Source organism: Macrosteles quadrilineatus, unplaced genomic scaffold (assembly GCF_028750875.1).
Source record: "Macrosteles quadrilineatus isolate MER2022 unplaced genomic scaffold, UCM_ALF_1.0 Scaffold_4__1_contigs__length_99947679, whole genome shotgun sequence".
Lineage (NCBI taxonomy): Eukaryota > Metazoa > Arthropoda > Insecta > Hemiptera > Cicadellidae > Macrosteles > Macrosteles quadrilineatus.
This window is the reverse complement of record NW_026542597.1, coordinates 20,764,717-20,790,024: the sequence shown is the minus strand read 5'-3', so window position 1 is coordinate 20,790,024 and position 25,308 is coordinate 20,764,717. Positions and strand designations below refer to the sequence as shown.

The window sequence follows — 25,308 nt, the reverse complement described above, 5'->3', positions numbered from 1 at the left end:
ATAATATTTACTAAAATGGCATAGTTTAATTGATGTTATAAGTAAAGCTGATCATCCGTTGTTGCAAAAATTAACATGTGACAGCTAAAACAAATTGTGGCGTTCTTATTGCCTCACTCTGTATAATACATCTTAACTTGATATAGTACATATCCTATGGAAGATGCAGTCTAGTAGTTGAAATGGTGCTGGCTGTGAATTTTTAAAAGAGGGGCGTGGCAAAAGTTTGCTGCTGTAGCTGTATACAAGTACAAGAAAGAAGACGTCTGACGTCACCATTAGGGTGTAAAAGTGTAAACATTTTACTGTTTATGACTGTTTTGGTTAGTTTTAGTTTTGTTTTCGTCTATTATCGGCCACATTAATTGTTTTGTATACGTTTATTTTTTGGAAGGAATAAGGTAAGTCCAAACAAGTCTCTATTACTACATTTAGCCTAGATCCATAGGAATAATATTTTGTTTTTAAAATGGCCAGTAGGTATTTAGGTTAACAGATTTAAGATAGGCCTATCCCAGGCCAACTTAAATTTGTCAAGGCTTTTTATATGTTAAAATAATAATCACTTTGTATTTGCCTTTCTCAATAATCTACATGAGCAAATCTGTCCAGTTTGTGAATTTGCCTGCACTGTGTTTTCATAGTAAACCCAGTCATTATTGGGCCTCAGTACATCTTAGAAGGTTGCACTTTAGTTTACGTCCTACTCCAACACTTATTCAAATCAAAATATAAATTATTCAATATATCGATTATTTTATTCGGTTGGTTAAGTTACGTTAGGTTAAAACCAAACTTGATGTATTATCGACTAGTATCGATATGTAGTAGTAGTACTTGATGTAGTATCGAATTATCAAATATTGACACCTTCCCCCCCCTTAACAAATAATTCAACCACCCCCCCCCCCCAAAAACAGTTCTTAAACTAGGCCTACTTACTCTAACCCCTCAATAAGTTATTTCTTTATAAAACACTTCTGGGGTGCATTGGACTAAATACATTAATTATAGACAGGCACAATGTAGCAGGATTGTCGCCCCTAAGTTTCAAAACATTTAAATATTAATTAACATTATCCTTAAATGTTAACTCCCCCTTGCTTAGGCCTATATAGAAATCCACCATCATTCAAATTTGACAGAGACTTGAGAAATGCTGAGAGTGCTATCTAGACCACTTACTTAATGTAGGAAGGGGTGAGAGGCCATCACCAAGAAGCCGGGGAAACTTCAAGTCCGTGGCACACCTAGAATTCGTCTAGGTGTGCCACGGACTTCAAGTTTCCCCGACTTCTTGGTGATGGCCTCTCACCCCTTCCTACATTTCTAAATGACGACTAAAAGCTAGGGGGCCTGGGGCCAAAGGCGAGTAATCGATATATTCTTTCGAATGAGTGTAGGACGTAAACTAAAGTGCAGCCTCCTAGAACATAGGAGTTAGTCCATGGCCTTTCTCATGGCTGAGATAAGCCAACTTAATTTTTTCGTCTATAGCCTAAGTTAAAAGAGTAGGCTACCACTTTTGATAAGTTAAGGTCGAGTTACACTTATTAGTTCAGTCACAGTTCCTTCCCTGTCCAGTCACAGTTCATTCTCAGTTGCATCCACAATTTCTCAGTCAAAAGGTCAATCATTTGGTTTCAGTCAGTCTTCGGTCAAACTTTATTTGTACGGTATTGATGTTTAGACAAAATTGTTGAATTAGAACACAATATTCTATCAAATTTTCATCACCCATCTTGTTAATTGTTACAAACAGTACTAATAATATAAACATGACCATTTTAATAAATAAGCACCATTTCCTAACCCCAAACATATCCGTTAGGCGTCCAAACATTCAAGAAATATCTGTGCGGAGAAGAAATCTGAAATTGACTGACGGACCCTAGCAGAGCAACTGACGGAACTGTGTCGGATGAGTGTAGATAGCGCTACCGGTAGCGCAATAGTAAATCAATTAAAAAATAATTTTTTAAACTGACGTGACTGATGTGACTTTACTAGGACGTGCCTTAAGTGATAAACTTATTATTATGTGAATGGACCTTTAACTCATATCAGATCGATGTTGGGCTTTTATGGTTTAGGGTATTAACCTAGTCTGTTGAACTTGACTTTGAGTTTTGGTAAGTTAACAAGTATCTATTAGAAGTTGGTCAGATTGTAGATTAAAATAGGGACCTTAATACCTTCTCCTTCATATTTTACTCACAAAGTGGGATTGACAGTGTCACTTAACACTGTTAGGTACTGTTAACAAAAACATATATACATCTATTAAAAATACTTCCAGCAGGCTACAGGTTTCTTAAGTCATCCCTTAGATATTCTGAGGTGTCATAATAGGCCCGGGTCTTGATGAAAGAGGTTAACACTGCCTTAAAAGTTTTTAGATCAAACAACAGGATGCTGTCGTGGCAGCTTATTAAATAAACATATGGCGGACACACTGTAACTTGCTTAGGTCCTAGATAATTGCACCCTGGGTACATCAAGCTGACGGCGTTGCCTGGTGTTATGCTGGTGGACGTCATCACGAGTGGTGAAGTTGGTTATATTATTAGCCCTAACATAGCCTACATTAGACGGAGAAGTATGAGTGGCCAACTACAGTAAGCAAACCAAGTTGTGCAAAGAGGGGTTTACAATGAACAAAATACTCACTCCCAGTAACAATCCTTACTGCATGCTTCTGGAGCCTAAGTACTTCTACAACCTAAGGTGAGTGTCCCCAGAGAAGAAGGCCATAGCTGACATGGCAGTGAAAGAGGGGTACAACATCACCAATTATGCCTCTGTTACGCAGAATTTAAGTTTGAGGAGGAGGAAACAGTTCCGTGAGTCTGTTGGTGGTCTGGTCTATGTGATGTGTCCAGCTGAACTTCCCATCAAGAACAAATCCACGCAGTTTTACTGAATCCTGAACACCAGGCTGTTCTCTGGAAAGGCTGCAGATGATGCTGCGCCTTAGGACTATCCTTGTTTAGTTGAAAACGGTTAGCCAGAAACCAGGCAGTTGTATCTTCAAGGTGCTGTCTGTTATCAAAATGTGTTCAAGTAGGCCTACCGGTAATAGGTCTGTAGAATAGGATTTGTGTAGAAAAATTTTATTTATTTAACTTGAGACCTCATATATGCCTACTTAAACATTGACTAAATTGATACAACTTCTGTATACAGTAGTCAATGATTTCACTATGCCCCACTAAAACATTCTGTTGTTAGTCTCAAGTTGATAGGTTATGGTACCTAGTTAATGTTTTTAACTCAATAACTTACTTAACAATGGTAAGGTTGGTCAACTCATCTCATGCTAGTTAACAACTAATAGTTAACTGGTATTCCTAAGAGATAGCTTAATTTAAATATGGTACTGTATTTTTTTCAGTTTTTAACTTAATTCAATCAAACCTCAAGATGGTTGCCCTAAAGACTTGTTGGTCTCCGTGCATCTGGAATCCTGATGTCAAGTCGGGCAGCAAGTGTGTTGCTGTCTATTCATTCGTAAGTACTTTTCCATTATATCTAATTTTGTTCTGCATTTATTAACTTATGATTTGACCAAAAAAGGGGCTTCATTTAAGAGGATTCCCTGCCAATAATAACCAAAATTGTATTCTTAGTTTTTTCAATTTTTTTTTACAGGGTAATGCTCTATAATATTTCCTCTCTCAAAAAAAACCATGCATCAAAAAGTACAAGTGGTTTTGAATATGAAAAAATATATATTACAGGAGGCTCTGCTTGCCACTGCCCAATGGCAAATAGCCTAGCCTGGTTTTCTGATAAGCCTAGCTAGCCCCCGATTCCCGCAAGTTTGGTTTTACGTGTTTGTTAACACTAAAATTGATATATCTCATAAGGTAGGGCCTACTTGTAAATAACTTACATGGTTGACATTTTTACCCAAAATTCCTTATTAAGTTAGGCATGTATAAAAAGTTAGCTTATGTAAAAATTATGCATGAAACACAATTCAGAACCAAAGAGAAAAATATTACAATATTTTACATTTTCAGTAGGGAATCTCTTTAAGTAAGAGTAGTTAATTGAAAAAAAACCTTGTGAAATTTAGGCTAAAGGCTAGCCTTTATGCCTGGCACGAACAGTTCAGTAGTTGTTTTTCTACTGAATATGGAAGAAAACAGGATAAGTTACCTGTACCATAATTAGGCCTAATGGTAAAGGCAAATAATCTTTTTGAAGCATTAATAAGTTTTTTTGTACAAGTTCATAATTAGTGAATTTAAATGTTCACAGGCTGCCAGCATTATTTTGATCACATTCACGGCCTACATGATGCTTGGAGGAGATTCGACTCAAATATACCACCCTCTATTTGAAACTGACATAAGAAACTGTGAGTATCTCATCCAGAGCCGGCCTTGGGTGGATGTGGGGCGTGGTCCAGATATTCAGAGCAGGGCCCCTTACTACAAAAAATGTAGCTTTATTACAATGATAAATTTCAAAAATGTTAATGTATAGTATTACTATTCACACTCCACCCGTTTTTCATAACTGACATAATATACATAAAATTCATAGATTTTTTTTATTTTTTTATTTTGCTCTTGTTCTAAGTGCCCCCTAGGTGCTAGGCCCTGTGCGGTTACCCCTTCTGGACGTGCCTAAGGCCTGCTCTGATCATAACATGATTTGATTAAAATGTAATCTTTTGTGTAATAAAACCCTGTTAAGTTAACTTATGTTTCTTTTTTAATGACCAGTATAACCAGGCATTGAATTGTTAAAACTAATCAACAAAATATTGATTTTAATATTCTGAATTAGACTACAGAATTGTTTTGACCCATGAAGGCTGCGGCAAAGTCAGATAAGTCGATGGTAAGGTAGATTGGAAAATTAAGAAAACCACTGCAAACATGTTAAAATCATTAAAAAAGATGTTTCTCAAAGTAGAGTGCATGCATGTAAAGTCTGGTATGTCTCCCTACAGAGAAGTAAGGTACAAAGGAAACATTCATTGGTATATTTAAGTGGTGTCCAGCACAAGTCGCTGGTGTCTAGAACAAAGTCAAACACTGTCCTCTCGCCCTCATGCACTACAACATTTACAGTGGAGGAAGATCCTGTAGCCTGTGCGATAGGTGTATCTGCACAGTGCTCGCCACTCGGGCTCTTACTTGCTCGGCACAACATACTAGCGCTTAATGCGCACAGTCATCCCATAAGCATGTCTCCTCTGTAGGTACCTTACTTCTCTGAGGTCTTCCCAATACAGACATAGCCAGCAATAGTATATTACGTTACTAGATCTGAAAATAAGTGTTTACCGGACAAGTGTGGTCGTTCCTGTGCGAGACGAAATCGAGTACGGGATTACCATACGAATCAAGTAAACACATTTTGGACGAGTGACGTACGATAGTTTACGCTATACTACTAAATCTGTTCAAATCTTTATATATTACCACCAACTAAAAATCACTAGTCATAACCTCTAAGAGAGGTTATGTTTTTCTTATAACCACTCATTGCCACCCAAATACAGTATAATCAGCTGATTGGTGTCCGGTAAAACTCATTACAGTACAGTAGTACGTAATGAAACCCCATTTGATTAAACTGGCAGCAAACAGCTGTTTTCTGGACTAAATCCTTGCATGGGAAGTTCAAAATAGTGTAGTGTGGTGTTCTGTATGTAATTAGAACAAATAATAAATGTATTTGTAAAAGTACAATTTTAACCAACTTTATTCAACACAAATTAAAAACAAAGTGAAGAAGTAAACATTATAACCAGCTGGTAATAGTTATAAAATAAATAATCAATAAGTAAAGATAGACATTTAGGATGTAACACTTCCCCTTCTTAAGTGAGCTTCATAAATTGAGTCTATCCACGGGTTTATGTGTCCTTTTTGAACGTCTCACTGTAATAGCGGGAGTTGGTGCCACTGGAACATCTGATATGTTGTGATCGTTGGCCTCTGGAACATCTGGTATGTTGTGATCATTTGTTATGTGGTTTTCGGTTGGTATGTTGTGATCATTTGTTGCGTGGTTTTCGGTTGGTTCCTCTCTGACTCCTCCAAAATGGACTCCTCCAAAATTTGTTGGTATGAATACTTGATTTTGCTCATTCCTTAATGAAAACTCACACAAGTTTCGCCCTGAACGTCTAATTTGGTCTTGATGACGTCTGATTGTGCCACTGCTTGTGGATATTTCATAATTTCTTGGTCCTTCTTTTCTATTGGTCTTTCCAAAGCCCCATTTGTTGCAGGTCCCATATAGGCGGTAAACAACAGGGTCTTGAGCTTTAAATTATTTTTGCCTGTCAGAATATGATTTTGAGTCAAAATTTTGGTTCATTTTTTGTGACAAATCAGGATACAATAAGTCAAGTCTTGATCGAATTTGACGTCCAATAAAGAGATGTGAAGGAGACTGTCCTGTAGTACTATGTGGAGCTCTTCGATAGGCCATTAAATATCTCTGTAATTTCAACTCAATTGAGCCTTCCTCAAAGTGCATGGCTCTGATAGTATCTTTCAAGTCCTGTACATAGCTTTCTACTTGGCCATTAGTAGCAGGATGGTAAGGTGCTGATCTCTTGTGTCTAATTCCGTTAGATTTAAGAAATTTTTCAAACTCTAACGAAACAAATTGCCTTCCGTTGTCTGACACTAATATGTCAGGGATTCCAAAAGAGCAAAAGAATCTCCGCAAAGCCTCAATGGTTTTATGTGAATTTATAGTTGTAAGTGTTACAATCTCTGGCCATTTACTGTAGGCATCCACAATTAGGAGAAAATAATGGCCATGAAATGGTCCTGCAAAATCAACATGAACTCTTTGCATAGATCTTGAAGGATATTCCCAGTGGTGAACTGGTGCTTTGGGTGCTTCATGTTGTACTCGTTGACATCCCAAACAATTTAAGGTCATATTCTCAATGTCTGCATCAATTTTAGGCCACCAAACATACGAACGAGCTAGTCCCTTCATGCGAACTATACCCACATGAGCCTCATGAAGTTCTTTCAAAATTCTTGGACAAAGTTGTTTGGGAATCACCACACGATTCCCTTTTAATAAGCATCCAAGCTGAATTGACCATTCTTGTTCGTTAGAAGACATCGGGTGATGGATTGGCTCCCCTCTGATTAGTGATTGATAAATATCTCTAAGATCTGGATCAGATTGTGTATTTTTTGCTATTTCTTCAGCTGTGACAGGTAAAGTATAGATTTGTTCTATTTCATGAACATCGGCTGAGTCAGTAACAGCAGCTTCTTCAAAATTTTTAGGTAGTCTTGAAAGTGCATCAGCATTAACATTGTCTTTGGTTGATTTATACTTTATGTCAAACGAAAATGCCTGAAGGAATATAGCATAATGTTGTAGTCTTGTTGCGGCCATAAGTGGTATTCCATTTTTCGGTCCAAATATTGATACCAGGGGTTTGTGGTCTGTAACTAGGGTGAAATGACGTCCATAAAGGTATTGGTAAAAGTGTTTAACTCCAAAATAAATTGTCAGGGCTTCTTTTTGTATGACACTGTACTGTTTTTGTGTTTGTGATAGTGTTTTGGAAGCAAATGCAACAGGTCTTTCGTTTCCATCCGGAAACACATGAGAAAGAATTGCCGAAATTCCAGATTGACTAGCATCTGTTGCTAGAATGAGTGGTAAGTGTGGGTCAAAATGGCATAGTATATTCTCTGACATCATTTCCTCCTTCACCAATTGAAAATCTCGTTCACATTCTTCAGTCCAATTAAAAGGTACATTAGCTCTTGTGAGATTAATAATAGCTTGCATCTTTTCACTTAAGTTTGGAATAAACTTTCGATAGTAACTTATCAACCCAAGGATTTGTCTAACTTCTTTCACATTACTTGGTCTCTTCAGGTTTCTTATTGCTTCAGTAATATGTTTACTTTTACTTATTCCCTTTGACGAGACATGGTAACCAAGAAAGTCAATCTCTGGTACAAGGAATTGAGATTTAGAAACATTAATGTGTAAATCGTTGTCTTTGAACCGATTTAATACAGCACGGAGTCTTTTCAAATGTTCTTCCTCACTGTGGGCTGTTATTTTGACATCGTCAAAGAAAACATCAACACCATCAATACCTTGTAGAATATTTTCCATTGCTGATTGCCAAATAGCAGGTGCACTTGCAATTCCAAATGGTAGACGATTTACTCGATATAGACCTTTGTGTGTATTGATTGTGAGCAATTCTCTGTATTCTTCTTTCACTGGCATGTGTAGGTAAGCTTCGGATATATCAATCTTTGTAAATTTAGTCGAATTACCCATTCTGGCCAAAATATCATCAATGCGGGGCATGTTGTGTTCTGGTATTACCAAATGGGGATTGAGGGTTACTTTGTAGTCTCCACACAGTCTGATATTCCCATTTGCCTTCATAATCGGTACAACTGGAGTAGCCCAAGAACTCTGATTCACCTTTGTAATTATACCTTCTTTTTCTAGTCTGTCGATTTCTGCACTAACTTTTGGTAACAAAGCATAAGGTAGTGGTCTAGCTTTTTTAAAAACTGGTGTAGTGTCAGGCTTTAAGTTAAGAAGTGCTTCTCCCCCTTTGAAACTTCTAACTCTTGGTTCAAATATGGATTTAAATTCCATTAAAATATCGTGTACTTTGGGATTTGAGTGTTTAACTCTATTCAAGTCAGCTCCGTGAACGTTATTTATATCTGACCCATTTATTTTAATCGATCTCAGCCATTCCCTACCAAATATCGTATCTCTATTACCATCGACTATATACAATGGAAGATATTTGGTTTGGTTACCGTAACCAACCTGAACAATGGTTTTACCCAATGGAACAAATTCATTTTTGTTGAAATCTCTTAATATTATGTCTGGATTCATTAAAGGTCTGTGTTTTGGAAAAAACTTGGAAAAGTTACTTTTTGACATCAAAGATACCCCTGCTCCTGTATCTAGTTCAAACGGAATAGTTTTCCCATTTATTTTTATGTTTAACATAATTTTCCTAAATTTATCTTCTGATGTATTCATAGAACAAATGTCAATTGGTTTTGGTGTAAAATGTGAATTAAGAGTTTGAACTAATTCAGCATAGGATTTAGTTATAGGTGATACAGGATGCAATATATCCCTAAGTTTACTGTAAGTGTCTGATCCAATACAGTGAAGTAACGTAGTTTTCTTTTTATCTTCCGAAATGTTGTTATAAATGAATGATATCTCTAGTCTTTCCATATACATTTCCCATGTTTCATATCTTTCATTAAAGGGTCCAATCAATGCTGAGTTAATCATTTGAATGTTTTGAGAGGTATTTGAATTACTTGTACTCACCTCCATCGTCGCCAAATTGTTCTGTATGTAATTAGAACAAATAATAAATGTATTTGTAAAAGTACAATTTTAACCAACTTTATTCAACACAAATTAAAAACAAAGTGAAGAAGTAAACATTATAACCAGCTGGTAATAGTTATAAAATAAATAATCAATAAGTAAAGATAGACATTTAGGATGTAACATGTGGCATAAAAATATTTGTTTTAGCTACAGTAATAGACCAGCTCATAGAAATCGCTCACAATTTCTCTTGTGTTTGATCCTCCAGTGGGGGAGGGTTGCGGTTGGGTATCTTTGCTGTAGGTTACCCAGCAAGCCTAAAACTGCTATTTCATGCTTGATCATCGAGAGGAAGGATGGGTGGTTCTTGAAAAGTAGCCCAATCTATCATCTCATAACCTAAATTGAAAATCTTACACTTCAAGATCCATAAGAGAGATAACCATTAGAAGTAGCGTACTTTCTTCCATCAAAGTCGTTTTCTACACTTTTCCCTCTTACTTGCTGCTGAGTTTACGGATGTTTCAGCTATGCAGTACTATGGCTGGATGTTCATCATATACTTGCTGCTACTGATTGGTGCGTCTGTTCTGATGGTTCGAGGCATCGACCTCACTCACCGAGGTCTCATGCTGCCGTGGCTCATACTTGTCATGTTTCTCATCATCCTACAATTCCTCTTCAGCATATGGCTGGTGTACGGCTACTACATTTACGTGAGTATTAAGTTACCAGTACATCTAAAAGTTAATGTAAACTATAGGCCTAAACTGTTGTTTCTCCTCTGATGTTAATAGCTAGAGAGTGAAACACAAACTGTAAAACTTACCCCAAAAGAAACAATTATTGTTGACTCAAACAACAGAGAAGTAAGATACAGAGGATACAACCTTTTAGGACGACCGTGCGCTTTCAGCTCTGGTAAGTTTTGGGGCGGGAATATATTAGTGACAAGCGAGGAAGAACACAAAGGGCGAGCACTTTTCTGAAATTCATATCGCACAGGACACAGGGTCTTCCTCCACCGTGAGCGTTGTAATACATGATGGCGAGGGAGGTGGAGAGGGGTCTTTGCCCTAGACACCAGCACTAGCGCTAGACACCATCATTGGCGCTAGACACCAGCACTGGAGCTAGACACCAGCATTGGCGCTAGACACCAGCACTGGTGCTAGACACCAGCACTGGCACTAGACACAAGCACTGGCGCTAGACACCAGCACTGGCGCTAGACACCACCTAAGTGTACCATGAATATCATCTGTACCTTAATTACTTCTATACTCAAACACAACCGTGAGTGAAACATAAGTTTACATTAAAACAGGCCTTATATTTCATGGAATTTAAATTTACTTGCTGTATTCCACTGCAGGCCTCAAAGAAAGTTGATTTCTATTTTTATTTAGTAGTAATAATAGTTTTCTGTTTCAGCTGGCCATAATTCCTCCAGCAATAGTCAATTGGATGTGGATGGGATATAACGTAAGTTGTTTACTTATTTTTCTACTAAATAGTGACATACTTTTTTATAATCAGCTGTGAAAGTAAAATAAATATTAATTACAGCCGAATTTGTGGTGTTTACTACGGAGGAACAATCAAAAGTAACAAATTGTTTCCTTGTTTCAAAAATGGATGAACCAATGTTGATGAGAATACCAGTGGTAGACCTAGTTTTGTGGTTGATGAATTGGTGGTGAAAATCTATTAAATATGTGAAAATCATCATTTCGCCATAATTGAAGTGTCAGTAAGTGTTTCCAGTGTGGTGGAGTAAGGTTGATTAAACTGTGGTTGAACCTGGATACCACAAATCCAGTGCCAGGTAAGTTCCAGGAATCCTGAAGAAAGTCCAGTGAAAACAAAGCACATTTCTGTAAGAGTGTGATAAAAGTGTAAGTAAAGTTATAGATCGCATCGACATAGAACTAGCGACAAGACCTGGTTAAAGCGGAACAACTGTGAAACAAAACGGCAGCCAATAAAACAGGGCCAAACACATTTGTAAGAACTGACAAAGTCTCTGCAGACTCTATCAGCAAGAAAGTCATGGCTTATGTGTTTGAAGAAGCTCAGGGAGTATTCTTGTTGATCTTGACCATTCTAAAGAATCATTTAAACGGGTTATTGCAAAATGCTTTAAAATCTAAGATGCACACTGCAAATAAAGTGTCAGGCGGAAACTTAACGGAAAACTTTTTTTCTGTGACATTGCCAATTAACCATTGCACCCAAGGACTCTTAGATGGAATGTTCTGTATCAACAACCATACAGCCAAAATGTGTTGCCTAGCGACAACTGTTTATTCCTAGCAATGAAAACGTGTTTTGCTAAGCAACAATGGGCACTGGTGTTGAGTATGTCAATGTAAACTGGTGATTGAACTTACATGCAGCAAATTTTTACAAAAAAGACATTGAAAATCTTGTGTCTGGTTATGGTGAATGTCCTAGTTTAAATGTTGATTTTTTTTTAAAACAGCCTGCCATTGAGTTCGCCTTTACTCTACCGATTATATAAAAATTGTTGTCTATTTCTTTCTGGATACCTAGCCCTCGGATTCTTAGAGTGTATATCATTTAGGATATAGATCCTTTAATTTAAGCTACTTATCCTTACCCGTTCTCGATTTTTACAGATCTATTGCTGGTTGTGTGTATACTCGCAGTACCAGATTATTTACGAGATGCAGATGCCCAACATTGAGTTACTCTATCCGTAAGAGTCCTTGCCATAAGTTGTATAGATTATCATCAACATACACTGTAAAGACTTTGCTTCGCAACACTGAACATGTAGATATTTACTCTTAACTATTTCAAAAGCTATTTTCTAGAATAAGGTAGCAGAACAAATTGTATAGCCAATGTTCAATTTATTTTTTTAATCATCTTAACTACGGTACTCAATTGTTTTACTTAAAGTGTGTTAAGAGTCTAAAAAAAACTATTGTTTTATACTTTTATCTGTAATGCTAAAATTAATATAAAATATCCGCATTTTATATTAATTTTAGCCCTTTTATAAGATTGTATTGTCAAAATACCTACGGAATTTTTTTATTGTTAACTATTTTTTTGAAAACTGTATTTGGTTTGATTTGCTACTGGATGACTAGTTATAAAACAATTTGGGACTTATGTGCATGTCAAGATATTATTGTAACATTTTTCAGTGTTTGTAGTTCTTAAAACCTTATACAAATTTTTTAAAACTTAGTTAAAATTAGTTTGAAATATGACATGATGATTTTTATGATAAATATTGTCGTAATAAAAATTAGTTTAATCTTTACCGTTCTTAAATTTATTATTTTGCTTTAGTCTATAAAGATTTCTGACCAATTTTGAAATGATTTGCAAGTGTAGCCAACACTTAGGCAGTGGTAAAAATAGGTTATTTTTAACTGATTAAATGGTCTTTTTTTACATGCCATGAATAAATAGAATATTTATGAATTTTTTGTACAACAAGTAAATTTTGTCAATTTAAAATGGTAGATATTTTTGACTAGATGTTCGTGTGGTATTGTAAGTTTCACATCACAGTAGTGTTCTGCTAGTATTGTTTTAGAGAATGAATCTTTTTCTGATGCATTAAGGACCATAAATGTATAACACATGTCATTTTGTGTTAGCCTTTTTTGGACAAGATCAATTGTGAAAATAAAGTGCCTTGGGGACCGAAATAGTGTGTTTACTCGGAAATTAGCAAATTCAGCAGAAAAGTCGTTGGGCGGGTGTTGATTTTTAGATCCATCTTTAAACATATTAAAACCCAATTTCCACGCCCCTTGAATTACTTATCAGTACTTTTACTGCTTCGTAGATATGTTTCCCTATCTCCAAAAACTAGATGTCCCAAAAATAAATAATGAAGGAAGACAGATTTTCACTGCCTGCAATTTAAAACCAGATTTGTGGTTTTAAAATAAAATAATCAACAGTAGAATAACTATTGACTGCTAGGTAGATTAGGTTAAGGTATTACTAATTTTAAGTTAAGAGCAATGTAGAGTTTAAGCTATATGTGCAAATGAATTTTATCAAAACTCTTAAAGAGTCAAGAATAATATATTTTTAGCTTCTACTAAGCTCTTGTGAATTGACCTTAGGTCATTTATATGTTTCATAAAAATATCATTCCATTAATACTTTGTTCTCCAAGAAAAAAGTATGCATTCATTCAAACATGGTTTTGTGTGAATAAAAACTTGAATTGTAAATATTTAAAAATTGGGTTTCAAAAATATAACAAATGCAATTTTTGTGTATTTTTAGGTAGCATAAAATGAATTTTTAAATAATACAAATACATTAAAACTAGTGGCTTGTAGGGGCAATAGCCCCTATATTCTAGTAATTATTTTGTACAAATTATTAGTCTCATGGGTTAAACTAACTTGAATTATCATTTAACATTTTGTATATTATGATATGTACAATAGTTATTACAAACCTGCATAATGCATTTTGATGTCAGCTCTGTTTAAAATATAAATTCCAAAGGACATGCGGACCGCATGATGCGGTGTGTTTATAATATAAACTTTCTAACTTCTTCATTGGTCCTAATGCAATCTCATTTCAAAGTTAAATTCATGTTCATCCGATGCTCATCTATTCTTCTTCCATTAATACAGTATCGTGCCAAATGTGGCACCTGTTGTTCTCATTTTGAGGAACAATACCTCTACGTGGTAGTATTTCGACATTATACATTATTACTGTGTAAAAGAACAATCCATTGTAAAGTAAACAGTTGAAAAGGATCAAATTGTTTGTTCAAAAGATTTTATTATCTAATTTTCCCTTTGTGTTGTTTACTACTTCACTAACAATTTTTACAATAACAAAATAATGCACTATCAGGTGTGGTAGTATTTTTTTCAATTTATATAATCACAGCTGTGTTTACACTAAATAAAAATACCCCCACTATATTAGATTCCCATGCTATTTAAATGTGAATTATTTTATTCCGTAACAACCTTTTGGTGCATAATTAAGAAAGATGAATAATTTTCCCCAAAATTTCATGCCCAGACCTTTAAAATAAAACCTCTCCCAGCTTTCTAGGGCCTCCCGTTCGCTCACAATTTCATTGTAAAATTTTGGGCTTACGGAATTAGATATATAGATGTTACACTTACTATATTAATAGATGCAAGTTAAATAGTGCATTACATTAAGAAAGACTGCAATAATATTAAAAAATCTCATTTAATTCCGTCCACTCGTACAAGCACTTGCTTTGAACAGTATTGCCTTGGTTAATCACAAATTAAACAGATCTGAAATATGTTGATCTTGTTTTTAAGCTGTGTTATGAGGCCAGTAGAGTAGGCAGGTTACTTGCCTATAATCACAGAAAACGTACTACTATAACCCAGAATGCCAACCGCATGGTAAAAAGCATTAAGCGTTTTGAGAGAGCTTTGCCTGTCAATCCGTAGGCAGTGCCACCAGCGTTGCCATGCACTCAGCATAGCAACGCTGGTGGTGCTGCCTACGGATTGACAGGCAAAGCTCTCTCAAAACGCTTAATGCTTTTTACCATGCGGTTGGCATTCTGGGTTATAGTAGTACGTTTTCTGTGCTATAATGTATTTCAAGTTACCTAAGGCAAGTAACCTGTCCACCATCTGGTCTTGTGTTAAACACACCTTTGGAGGGTATTTGTTGTAATTGCATTTTTTCTCAAGCATAGTAAAACACTGAATATTTTTACAATATTTATAGAATTGTTAATTTTATAATAAAATTGTTTTATAACCATTTGTCTACATTATTTTCCCACAACCTTTTAATTTGTGATTTTATTTACTGTCCAGAAATGTTTGTTGGGGTAAGACAAATCAGCTGAGCTTAGTTAGTAATAAAGCTATCATCTCACTCGTCACACATTTGACATTTTGTCACCTTAATCCATTTTAAAAGGTGGACATTTTTCATAATGTCATAATCAATGTAATTTTTTTAGGTATTTTGTTTCATGCCTCTTGGCATTGTATTTCAACACAATATGTCCATATTTAATCAAAGCCAGAAAAGAAATTGTATTGTTAATTGAAAAGAATTGCCAGGAGTACGCAATTCCTAGTAAACCCAATAATGCCATCTATTTCCACCCAATCAGGACAGGGTAGTGCCACCGCCTCCCCTAATACAAGGCCTCGGCAAGACAAAAGTGGCAGCCGCATACCCAGCCTACTGAAAAAGCTGTTACACTTGTTCATAATGGAGCGTTTGCGCAATGTTTATGTTTAGACGGATGTTATTACCATGGGAATAGGCCAGCCGTTGCGATGTTGCCACATACCAACACAGTGGCCTTGTATTAGAGGATGCTTTGGTAGTGCTAAATAAACAATAAACTATGACTTTGTGGCTGGACTACAACACCTATAGATTAGTCAGTACTTTACTCGTTAGGTGTTGACTATCCGAATATCGACTGGAACACTAGACTCTGTGGTTATTTAATGAACTTTGTCGCTAGGTGATTCTTTGTGCTGCAATTCTGAGTTGAATACTCAGTATAGTTTTCAGAATCACCAATACAATTCAACAACGATGTATATCAGAGTCCTAGTTCAAACAGAACTGAGGCAGAGTTTTCCTGAGTTGCCACTATGAGTTATTAGCCCTACATTAGCGAGTTCTGACTCGATTCAAAGCAAAATTCAGTATATTTTACTAGTATCCTAAATAACGGATTCATCACACCGAGCACATCTTTTAACTATTACGGCAGCCACACAAAAACGAGTCATAAAACACCAGCTTAACAAACACACATATTTTAATAAATTATCCAACAAAACTTAAAAAACAATTTATGACTTAGTGTAAAATCTACAAAAACTTATAAAATTAACAAAATATTCCAGCATAACCGGTGTATAAATATTTTTGCTGTAAAGCATTTTCACATATAAATAGCTGTATCAAAGTGAACACGGTACATTGGTTGAGACGCTGGGTGAATTGACACAGAGATTCTTCAAGTAAATAGTGATGACGTAGACGTAGGCAATCTTGGTGATTAACAGCTTTTCAATTCATTTGCCACTTGAACATAAAATATCAATATCACATTGTAGAACCAACCAGGCAATAGGCTACTTTGTGTGTATATTTATTTTACTTTAGTTTTCCATTTATTAAAGTCGATATCACCAAATACTATGTTACAATTTATTTTAAGTACCATCGTTTATGTAATTATTCATTCATGCAATTAAATGGAGAAAACTGCATTGATCTATTAGTATTGTAAGTAGGGCTAAAACTTCTTTAGGATATGTCAAATAATGAAATTAAATAAAAGTATTAATTTATCAAATTTAACATTGGCATAAATTAACTACTGTACCTGTAGCTACTTTGCATAAAGCTACGTTCAAACCAGGCCAGTAGAGCGGGCTGGTTACTTGCCTTTAGTTTATTTCAAAGAGCCTGAGGCAGGTAACCTGCTCGCAAACTGGCTTCGGGTGAATGCAGCTTTTTGTTAGGTACCTTTAATCCTGACTCTTGGTTAGACCGTGCAGCTTCACGTTCCAACCTTTCCAGTTCATTAGACCTTTCTTGCATACGTCTAACTTTTTCAGGATCTTTTATCCCGCGGTTTTCTTGCTCTTTTAATCGCTTCTCCACAGCTTCCACTTGCTGCCTCCTTCTGGTTTCCTGTGTGTTAGTTATGATGTTATAAATTTATATAAAAATTTTACATATCTGTATATAAGTTAATATTAATGTTACAAGTAAGCTGATTGTAATGGGCATATCACATAATATGAAAAACAACTAACTTCAAGTTAATATACATAAATAAGTGATAACTGTGAAAGACAGGGAGAATGCGACGCTTATATCTACTTCAAATGTACCTATCCTAATAAACTATATGGTAATTACTCATCAACCAATGATTATAGAAAACAAAATTCAACTGTACTGCTTGGTTTTGTAAAAGTCTCTTCTAAAAGTAGTCTCTCTGTAAAAGGTTGAAAACTACAGGCAACACAGTAAGATAGATAAGTGAGACTGATGAACGTTTAGACATAGGTAGTATTTTGTGTTCCAACGCCACTAGGCCTACATTTTATTAGTTTTGAGAGGAATGGTTCAAACTTTGGATTTTTTCTTCAAGGATTTCTTTTATTTTTGTAATCGGAAGTAGTTTGGTTCCACAGGACTTGCTGTTCTCTGTACAAGCTAATTAACTTTAGAATGTTGTCATCTACCCACTCCATCTCATTCAGTTAATTTTCCATTGTCACTCACCACTGATCACTCACAACACGCATGATATAACTACTAGCAGTCCTGACAGGGTAATGACACTTGAGTCGAGACACAGGGTGGTCACGAGTGATCACACGAGTGAGAGTGGAGGTGGCAGTGTAGGGGATGGCGGGGAAATTTTTCTGTTTCGTGTTTCAATGGCACATAGTGACTGAAACCAGTGTTGCAAACATAAGTTTGCAACTCCCTTTGATCTTTACCGACTTCAGGTGGGAACAAAAATTTCTGTTGCAAACAGTTTTTTAAGGTTTGCAACAGAAATTTTTGTTTTGCCAATTAGGCCTATAAAATTCAAACGTTTGTAGTTTACCTATTTTGGCCTATATCAGGGCCTACTTCTTGTCTCTACAAAAAGATTTTTGCACAATTTTTTTCAGGTAGGTAGGCCTAACTTAAACATATTGATTCTGGTGATATATATAAAATTGCTGTAGGTCCCCAGATGGTCACCTTATTATGCATAATTTCCAAGAAACGTGACACAAACTACAGGAAAGCCTTACTGGAATGCCTGGAGGGGGGACAGTTCTCCACTACCCCTAGTTTTTTTTTATTTCTACTAGGTGCTTGCACAAAAGCCTGCAGCAACAAATCTTCCACTTTTAGTCGTCAACTATCTCTGATCTTAACCGATACTGACACTCTGCGGGAAACAAAAGTTTAGTGGACCGCTGGGAGTGGAAGCCAGGCTTTCTCAGGCTTACAGCAATAGCCTAAAAGTGAACATTGTAACTTCAGAACTGTTAAGTAACTTACTACCCTTAATGATTTGTCCGAGAATTAAGTTGATAAAATAACCAATAATTAAGTTGATAGTAATTAAGTTAATAAATTAGTTGACCTTAAAATAAAACATAGGAGTTGGAAACGGGAACCTAGCCCTAAGTTAAGTTATATTACATCAAGTTGCCCATTCTTACATAATTACCATGTCAGGGGTTGTGTAATCTGAACTCGAACCTTTCAAACATGATTTGCACAATCCCATTTTAGGTTTATTCAAACAATCTTGTAATATTTCTTACTAATCTTCAGATCACAAACGAAACACATAAAAACCAAAACAAACAAACCCTATCAAATTGATACTACTTTGACGTTTGAGATTTTTTTGGAGAATTTTGTTTATTTTTTTATGACCGATAATTTACACAGGACATAGAGGAATCTCATCAAAATCAATATAATTTCTAATATTTTTAGAGCCTTGATTTAGATTCGAGATTATGAGTACAAAACTGTACTTAAGAACAATATTTTTTTTTATAAATTCCAAGTAAGATTTCAAGGAAATTATTTGATTTTAGTTTTAAACTTAAGCTAAAAAAAAGTCAAAATGTTGTAGAAAAAAGTCTTACCATGGACAATTAATATACCAGTCAACGGTCTTACTCTGTGCGTGCTTGTGTCCCAAAACAACCAACCAACCACGTGAGTTAGTGATGTGCGATACGTATCGTATCGTATCGGAATATCGCGATACGCGAGGGACGATACGATATTTCGATACGATATTTGAAAAACGATACGTATCGTATCGCCTAAAACGATATTTGTATTTATATCGGCACATAGAGCGATACGATTCATGTCAAAACGATATTTTTTTGCGCAGGCCGAGCAAACTGCAAAATCTGTACTCTGTGGATGTGTAGTTTGAAATAGGAATTTTTGACGTCTGTATTTTTGGTTTTTAGTTTATAATGTACCAGTCCCATCCCAGTCCAGTCCATTTCCACTAGCGTTCTATCTAGCACTAGCAGTTCAGAGTGTGGGAACTGTCTGTGGCAATTACATTAATGTGTCTGCAATGCTAAAATGCTATGGGAAGGATAGGGAAACAGGTCCAAGACGTAGGGAGTTGTGAAGGAAGGAAGTAGTAAAGGCGAGCAGTGTTGGAGTGTGGGAATGGATTAAAGTATCTGCAATACTTAGACTGTTTTCAGAGTAAACTAATGATTTTCCCTGAGCAAAGCTCGGTCCCCAGGTACTTATATAAATTTGCCGTTTCTAGGTTAGGTAGGGGAGGGGGAAAACGATACGATACGTATCGTTTTTCGATATTTTTGACGATACGATTCGCGTATCGCGATACAGACGTCCGATTCGATACGGCGATACGATATTTTTTTCCGATACGTATCGTATCGCTGTATCGCGATACGCGTCCGTATCGCCCATCACTAACGTGAGTGACAGTGAATTCCATTCCCTAATCCCTATTGGTATTGGTTAGTAAATTTGTTTTAGTTTTATGCTTTGTTAGGTTATGTGTTGTTATGTTATGTTATGGTTTCGTTCCTTCGCACGGTGTGGTGTGGTGTATTAGTTGTACTGTATGTTGTTCTGAATACTAGGTCTACTAATGTGATTTTAATTTGATTAGTTTCAGCAATATAAATAATGCTAACAAACAAAATATTTTTGAAGAAGACGAAGAGGGGAAACATTCTGAAGGTTAGTTTGGTCTACAAACTAGGGCAGCCTAAACTAATAAGTTGAATAGAAATTAGTTTATTTTAACACGTTCGCTGCGTAACATTGCCGCTGATACACTGAAATGCAGTAAAAACAACAGTAGTTATACTGGATAGCAATGATCTGCAATAAAACTGGCTTTGGACATAGTGGACCAAGCAATTCTGATAGATAGCAGCACTACTTAGGTTGCAGTCGGTAAAGTAGTGTCGCTATCTAGCAGGAAAGAGGTGGGACAAAGTCCTGTTGTATACGACCCTGGTTGTGATTTTGGGAAACTATATTTTTTATTGTCAGAAAAGTACGTCCCGACGAGCTGCAAAGAAATATAGGACGCTCGTGACGAGCTGGCTGATCCATGGAAGCGTTAAACAACAATAACGGCGACGTTCTGGAACGTTCCTAGCTCCTGGCGCCGTGGCCGGTCTGACGTTCCGGAACGTTCGTAGCAGCGAACGTGTCAAACTAATAATTTAGGCCTAGTTTAAAATTATTTTAGTGTTAGGCCTAAGTTAGCTGGCAGAAGTAGGTATAGGATTATGTTATATTTAGCACCGGCTTACACTCCGAAAAGGTAAAACCTTTGACTGTTTAAGTTAGGGCCTATATTAAGTTAGTCACAGACACTCTATTCCCATCAGTAGGCTACTATCCTAATAATTAGACCAATTAGTTAATAACTTAAATACAAGGCAAAATGTAGTTCGGATTCCATAATAAACTGTGGTACTTACGTATTAAACGGAGGCCACCTAACCTACAGATTCGATTCGATTAGTAAACCTTTACCATCAGCAAGTTTGGTTGGTTAGGTTAGGTTAAGATAGTTTAATTTGATAAAAAAACATATATTTATGATAACCCAACCTAACATAACCGCTGCAGCGCGCTGTAAAATATGTGGCCTCCGTTTAATACGTAAGTACCTAAACTGTAGGTCTCTTAGCTGCCATTGGCTGTATGGAATATTAATTAACAGCTGTGTCCCGTCTAAGGAATGTCAGCCTTAGTAACTAACAAGTCTACAAGATCACGCCACTCATCCTACACTCATCTCTATTCATTTGGCTTAAAATACCTACATTCGTATGGCCGCCATTTCAAAATAAAGTATAAGTAACTTATTAAAATTTTTCCTTAAAGTTTGACATTATTTATAATTTGCATCCTACTCGACATTGTATTTCAGATCGTCCGAGAGCATTATCTCAGAGATGACATTTGGTGTGGATCTCAGATTTGTGAGAATTGTCTTCAACGAGATCCGGTTTTATCAGATGAACCAGTATCTGCTAGCAGTCTCTTTCCACAGCCACATTACCTGATGCTGGACACAAATGTGGTTTTGGATCAGGTAAGTTTGTTCACTCAAGCACACGATTTTCTTTGCTTCTCAGTTAGTGTCTTAAGCCTTTGTGTTGTTCATATCATTAATTTTCTCCAAAATAAATTATTTCACAAATTCTTGAAAACGTAGGTACCGTATTTAGCATCTTTACTTTTTATAAAGCAACGCATCTTAAGTCAGGTACTGTAAAGTAGGGTAGGCTACATGCTTATGATCGAACAACTTATTCGAATAAATTAAATCTTTATTCCAGCAGTTGATAATTGACAAAGATGTACAAAACATTCAGCAGATGAATTAAAAAGTGCAGTAAGGCCTACAGTAATTTTGCAACATAAGTGATTGAAAATTTGCAGTAATTGCAAAACAGGGCTAAATAAAAGTAACCAACATAACTTACCGGTAATTTAGATCATCATATACGTTATTTGGGTGTAAACTGTAAGCTAAATCTAGCTTTCCTGAAATCAATTGGCTCTTTTAGCGAATTTCCCTATAGGGAAGTAGCTATTACCGTAGGTCTCATGGTAACACTTAGGCCCGGGACCGATTTACTTTTTCATTTTGATGTCCCCAGAGGCCAAAAACACCATTCGTTCAAATCCTACTAATATTATAAATGAGAAAGTTTAGATGTATGGATGTATGGATGTATGGATGTATGTTTGTGACAAGTGAACGCGAAAAATACTGGTCGGATTGGGCTGAAATTTGGCATGATGATAGCTCACATTCCCGATTAACATATAGGCATATTCTTATTTCAAAAATCCTTTCGGGCTCCGCCCCAGTGGCTCTGGAGTTTCCCATGTTAACCTTATGAGAAATGGAATTATTGAATCTTAACAGCTGTTTCAATTAAACAAGTTGGTTCTGTTCTGTGATGTTCAATAGCATTAAAGTTACAAGGATTACCAACAGAGTGCAGCACTATTATTTCTTTTACATTTATGACAACAGCTAATTTGCAACCAAAAGGTGAGTGAGCGTAGCGAACGAACTTCAACCTGGAGGCGAGTTAGCGTAGCGAACGAGCTAACCTGAAGGCAAGTGAGCGCAGCGAACGAGCTCCAACCTAACGGTGAGTGAGCGTAGCGAACGAGCTCCAACCCAAAGGTGAGTGAGCGTAGCGAACAAACTTCAACCAGGACGTGATTGAGCCATGCGAACGAGATAATCTTGAAAATTAAGAAGTTAAACGGGGCAAAGCCCGCGGGTTACAGCTAGTTTTTATATATGTATATATATATATGTGTCCGTGAACACGATAACTTGAGTAATTTTTATCCGATTTTGATGAAATTTGGTTTAAAGGTGTAAGGCGGGATAAACTTGAATGAGTTCGCGATCCAGCATGATCGGACCATGGGAACAGGGTTTTATGGGGGATTTTATGGGGTAAAAATTGGTTTTTCTCACTTTTGACCCTCAAAACACAAAATTTCCCAATTTTCCTCTAAACCTTCTTAAAGAGCTTAAAAAAACAAACAATTCAGTATATCAAAGTGTTTTTGTACGGTTATTGGTTACGGAGAAAACAAAAAAAAATGGTCAATTTAAAATTCCCATGTTATTCTTATGGAGAATATTGTAAAATGTTGTAGTTTGCTTGTTTATGGATATCTTTAGATCAAACTTGGCAAATATATTCATTTTATACTAAGCAATAATTATTTTACTTAAAACACACACTTTATTAGTTTCCTTGTAGCAGCAAACCTAGGTACTCGTTAAACCTAATGTTATTTAAATAGATCAATTGAAAATCAATTCAGCCAAATGGAAATTCGCTAAGACGGCAGGTTTGCTGCGGCGGGGGGGTATTTTCTTTCCCTACTACTTTTTATTTTATTTACATAAAATAACACTCAAACTCAACACCTTGTTTTACAACTAAAGCCTTAGGCCTAATATACTATATAGAATTTCCATACAAGACTAGCCTAATTTAGTATTTTTCAGATTGATGTGTTCGAGGAAGATACGTTAAAGAATATAATTGTATTGCAAACCGTTCTGGAGGAGGTAAAACACCGAAGCTCTCCAATCTATAAGAGGCTGAAAGAAATTATTGGCGACTCCAGAAGACATGTCTACACATTTGTTAACGAGCACCACAAGTAAGTTGATGAAGTTATTAACTTGCCTTTCACAAAAGACATGATGTTAAAACATGGATTACTAGTAGGCCTAAAACTTAAACTAAAATACATTATCTTGAGCTCATAGGCTGTCTAATCAGGAGTTTTATTCATATGTTATGCAATTTAAAACTCATTTTCTCTTTTCGTTCTTTAGTTGTTCTTATTTGTTGCCTTAGGTCGCTATAAACAAAATTCAGATTTGTTTGTGTTTGGCTTTGTAAAAAATATTTTCTTCTATAGGCCCAACTACAGTCTAAAAAATAATTGTATACTGACAGTATATTCCATATTCTGTGAAAATTACGTAAAAACTTAAGTTTTAGAATGATCACAATATACTATTACCTCATAGAAAGAAACGCATATAAATCTGACCATCTTGCAATTAATTACAATGCAATCTAACATAATTTTACTTAACACATAATTTCTCACATTTTTCTTAGAGACACATATGTGGAGAGAATTCCCGGAGAGAAAGTGAATGATCGTAATGATAGAGCGATCCGAGTGGCGGCTGCGTGGTATGAGGCACATCTTGCTTTTAGCCAAGCACCAACCACCAAAGAACAGATACGAGTTGTCATTCTCACCGATGATGCAGCAAACAGAGACTTCGCCAAGAAGGAAGGCCTGTTAGCTTGTACAGGTGTGTAGAAATTTAAAATGAGTGAATCACAAGTGACTTCATTCAAAAAAGTAACTGTGATCAAAAAAATCCTGCTCACTTGAATAATCAAAAGCGAAGCTTAATCAGTTGGTGCTGGTAGGCCTATAGTAGGCGAAACAAAAGTCTATCAGTTTTTTTTATGTAAAAGCTTGAAATTTCCAATGACCATTATTTTTCTCAGTCTACAAAATGTATATAATGAATTTTCCATAAAAAATCTGTGAAAAAATTTTACAGATGCTGCTTTTGAAATTTTTTCTCTTTACCGAAAAAATACACTGTCTAAATCATTATTATACTAGGTACTATTTCTACATTCTCCTATTCTTTCTGAACAAAATGAAATGAATATAATTTTGGCTAGTAAGGTTGGTTTAGTACGATTGAATTTTTATCAATTTTCAAAAAAAGGTCTGCAAAATCGCCAAAATGGGTTAGCCATTCCCCACTTGTAACATTGGCCACTGCTAGGGTTAAAGCCCCCTCCCTATTGGACCCTGGAAGTACAAATTTAAACATACCTTTCATCATAAAAACGCAACGGAGATTTTCTAGACCTTGAAAATGGCTTTAAAAAGTCACAAAAAAAGCTTTAAAAATAGCAAATTTGTTTGGGGCAGGACCCCTAGACTACCCTCCTGGTGTTGTACACCTCGAATAGCCTTACCCCCTTGACAAGGTCCTAGGCCTAGAAGCACTGCTATTAAACTTTCTCTTGTCAGTGGGTGACTACGTCCGCAGTTTGAAAGACTCGCCGCTGCTGGAAGACAAGCTGTCTGCTCAACACTTCAGCGCGGAGGGTCGAGACAACCTGTTCCCGGCTCACCTCACTCCCGCACAGATACACGACGCCATCAAGGCTGGTAAGATCCACCAGGGGTCCTTCCAAGCATCCAGGGAAAACTTCCTCGAAGGCCAAGTCAACGTGGAGGGATTTAACAAACCTGTGAGTATTTTAAGTGTTATTTTACCTGTTCTTTTATATTGTAGTTTTGATTATCCAACCTCAA

At 36.1% G+C, this 25,308-nt stretch overlaps 3 protein-coding genes across 3 annotated transcripts in view; 2 read left to right on the top strand and 1 right to left on the bottom strand.

The window, feature by feature from the left end:
• Window positions 1-262: 262 nt before the first annotated feature.
• On the top strand, window positions 263-14,746 carry LOC128992519 (uncharacterized). Its single transcript, XM_054416132.1, has 6 exons — window positions 263-401; window positions 3,395-3,510; window positions 4,267-4,366; window positions 9,874-10,061; window positions 10,780-10,830; window positions 11,988-14,746. Exons 2-6 carry the CDS (start codon window positions 3,424-3,426, stop codon window positions 12,069-12,071), a joined length of 510 nt encoding a protein of 169 aa, XP_054272107.1. The 5' UTR covers window positions 263-401; window positions 3,395-3,423; the 3' UTR covers window positions 12,072-14,746.
• A 1,389-nt stretch (window positions 14,747-16,135) lies between these two features.
• Window positions 16,136-18,757, bottom strand: LOC128993296 (small VCP/p97-interacting protein). Its single transcript, XM_054417090.1, has 3 exons — window positions 18,587-18,757; window positions 16,870-17,037; window positions 16,136-16,422 (listed from the first exon to the last, which is right to left on the bottom strand). Exons 1-3 carry the CDS (start codon window positions 18,644-18,646, stop codon window positions 16,408-16,410), a joined length of 243 nt encoding a protein of 80 aa, XP_054273065.1. The 5' UTR covers window positions 18,647-18,757; the 3' UTR covers window positions 16,136-16,407.
• Window positions 18,758-19,955: 1,198 nt separating this feature from the next.
• Window positions 19,956-25,308, top strand: part of LOC128991316 (exosome complex exonuclease RRP44) — a 30,336-nt gene continuing 24,983 nt past the window's right edge. The window contains exons 1-5 of the mRNA XM_054414119.1: window positions 19,956-20,115; window positions 21,326-21,490; window positions 23,447-23,604; window positions 24,075-24,277; window positions 25,021-25,244. Coding sequence (XP_054270094.1) covers window positions 20,062-20,115; window positions 21,326-21,490; window positions 23,447-23,604; window positions 24,075-24,277; window positions 25,021-25,244 — 804 coding nt within the window. The 5' untranslated portion in view covers window positions 19,956-20,061. The remainder of the gene's footprint in view (window positions 20,116-21,325; window positions 21,491-23,446; window positions 23,605-24,074; window positions 24,278-25,020; window positions 25,245-25,308) is intronic.

Bases quoted from the DNA above. Each gene is read 5' to 3' on its own strand.
- LOC128992519 (XM_054416132.1), top strand. From the start codon at position 3,424: ATGGTTGCCCTAAAGACTTGTTGGTCTCCGTGCATCTGGAATCCTGAT. The intron at 4,367-9,873 runs GTGAGTATCTCA...CGGATGTTTCAG, and splicing joins TGAAACTGACATAAGAAACT to CTATGCAGTACTATGGCTGG. The intron at 10,062-10,779 runs GTGAGTATTAAG...TTTCTGTTTCAG, and splicing joins TGTACGGCTACTACATTTAC to CTGGCCATAATTCCTCCAGC.
- LOC128993296 (XM_054417090.1), bottom strand. From the start codon at position 18,646: ATGGGATTGTGCAAATCATGTTTGAAAGGTTCGAGTTCAGATTACACA. The intron at 17,038-18,586 runs GTAATTATGTAA...ACTAACACACAG, and splicing joins ATTACACAACCCCTGACATG to GAAACCAGAAGGAGGCAGCA.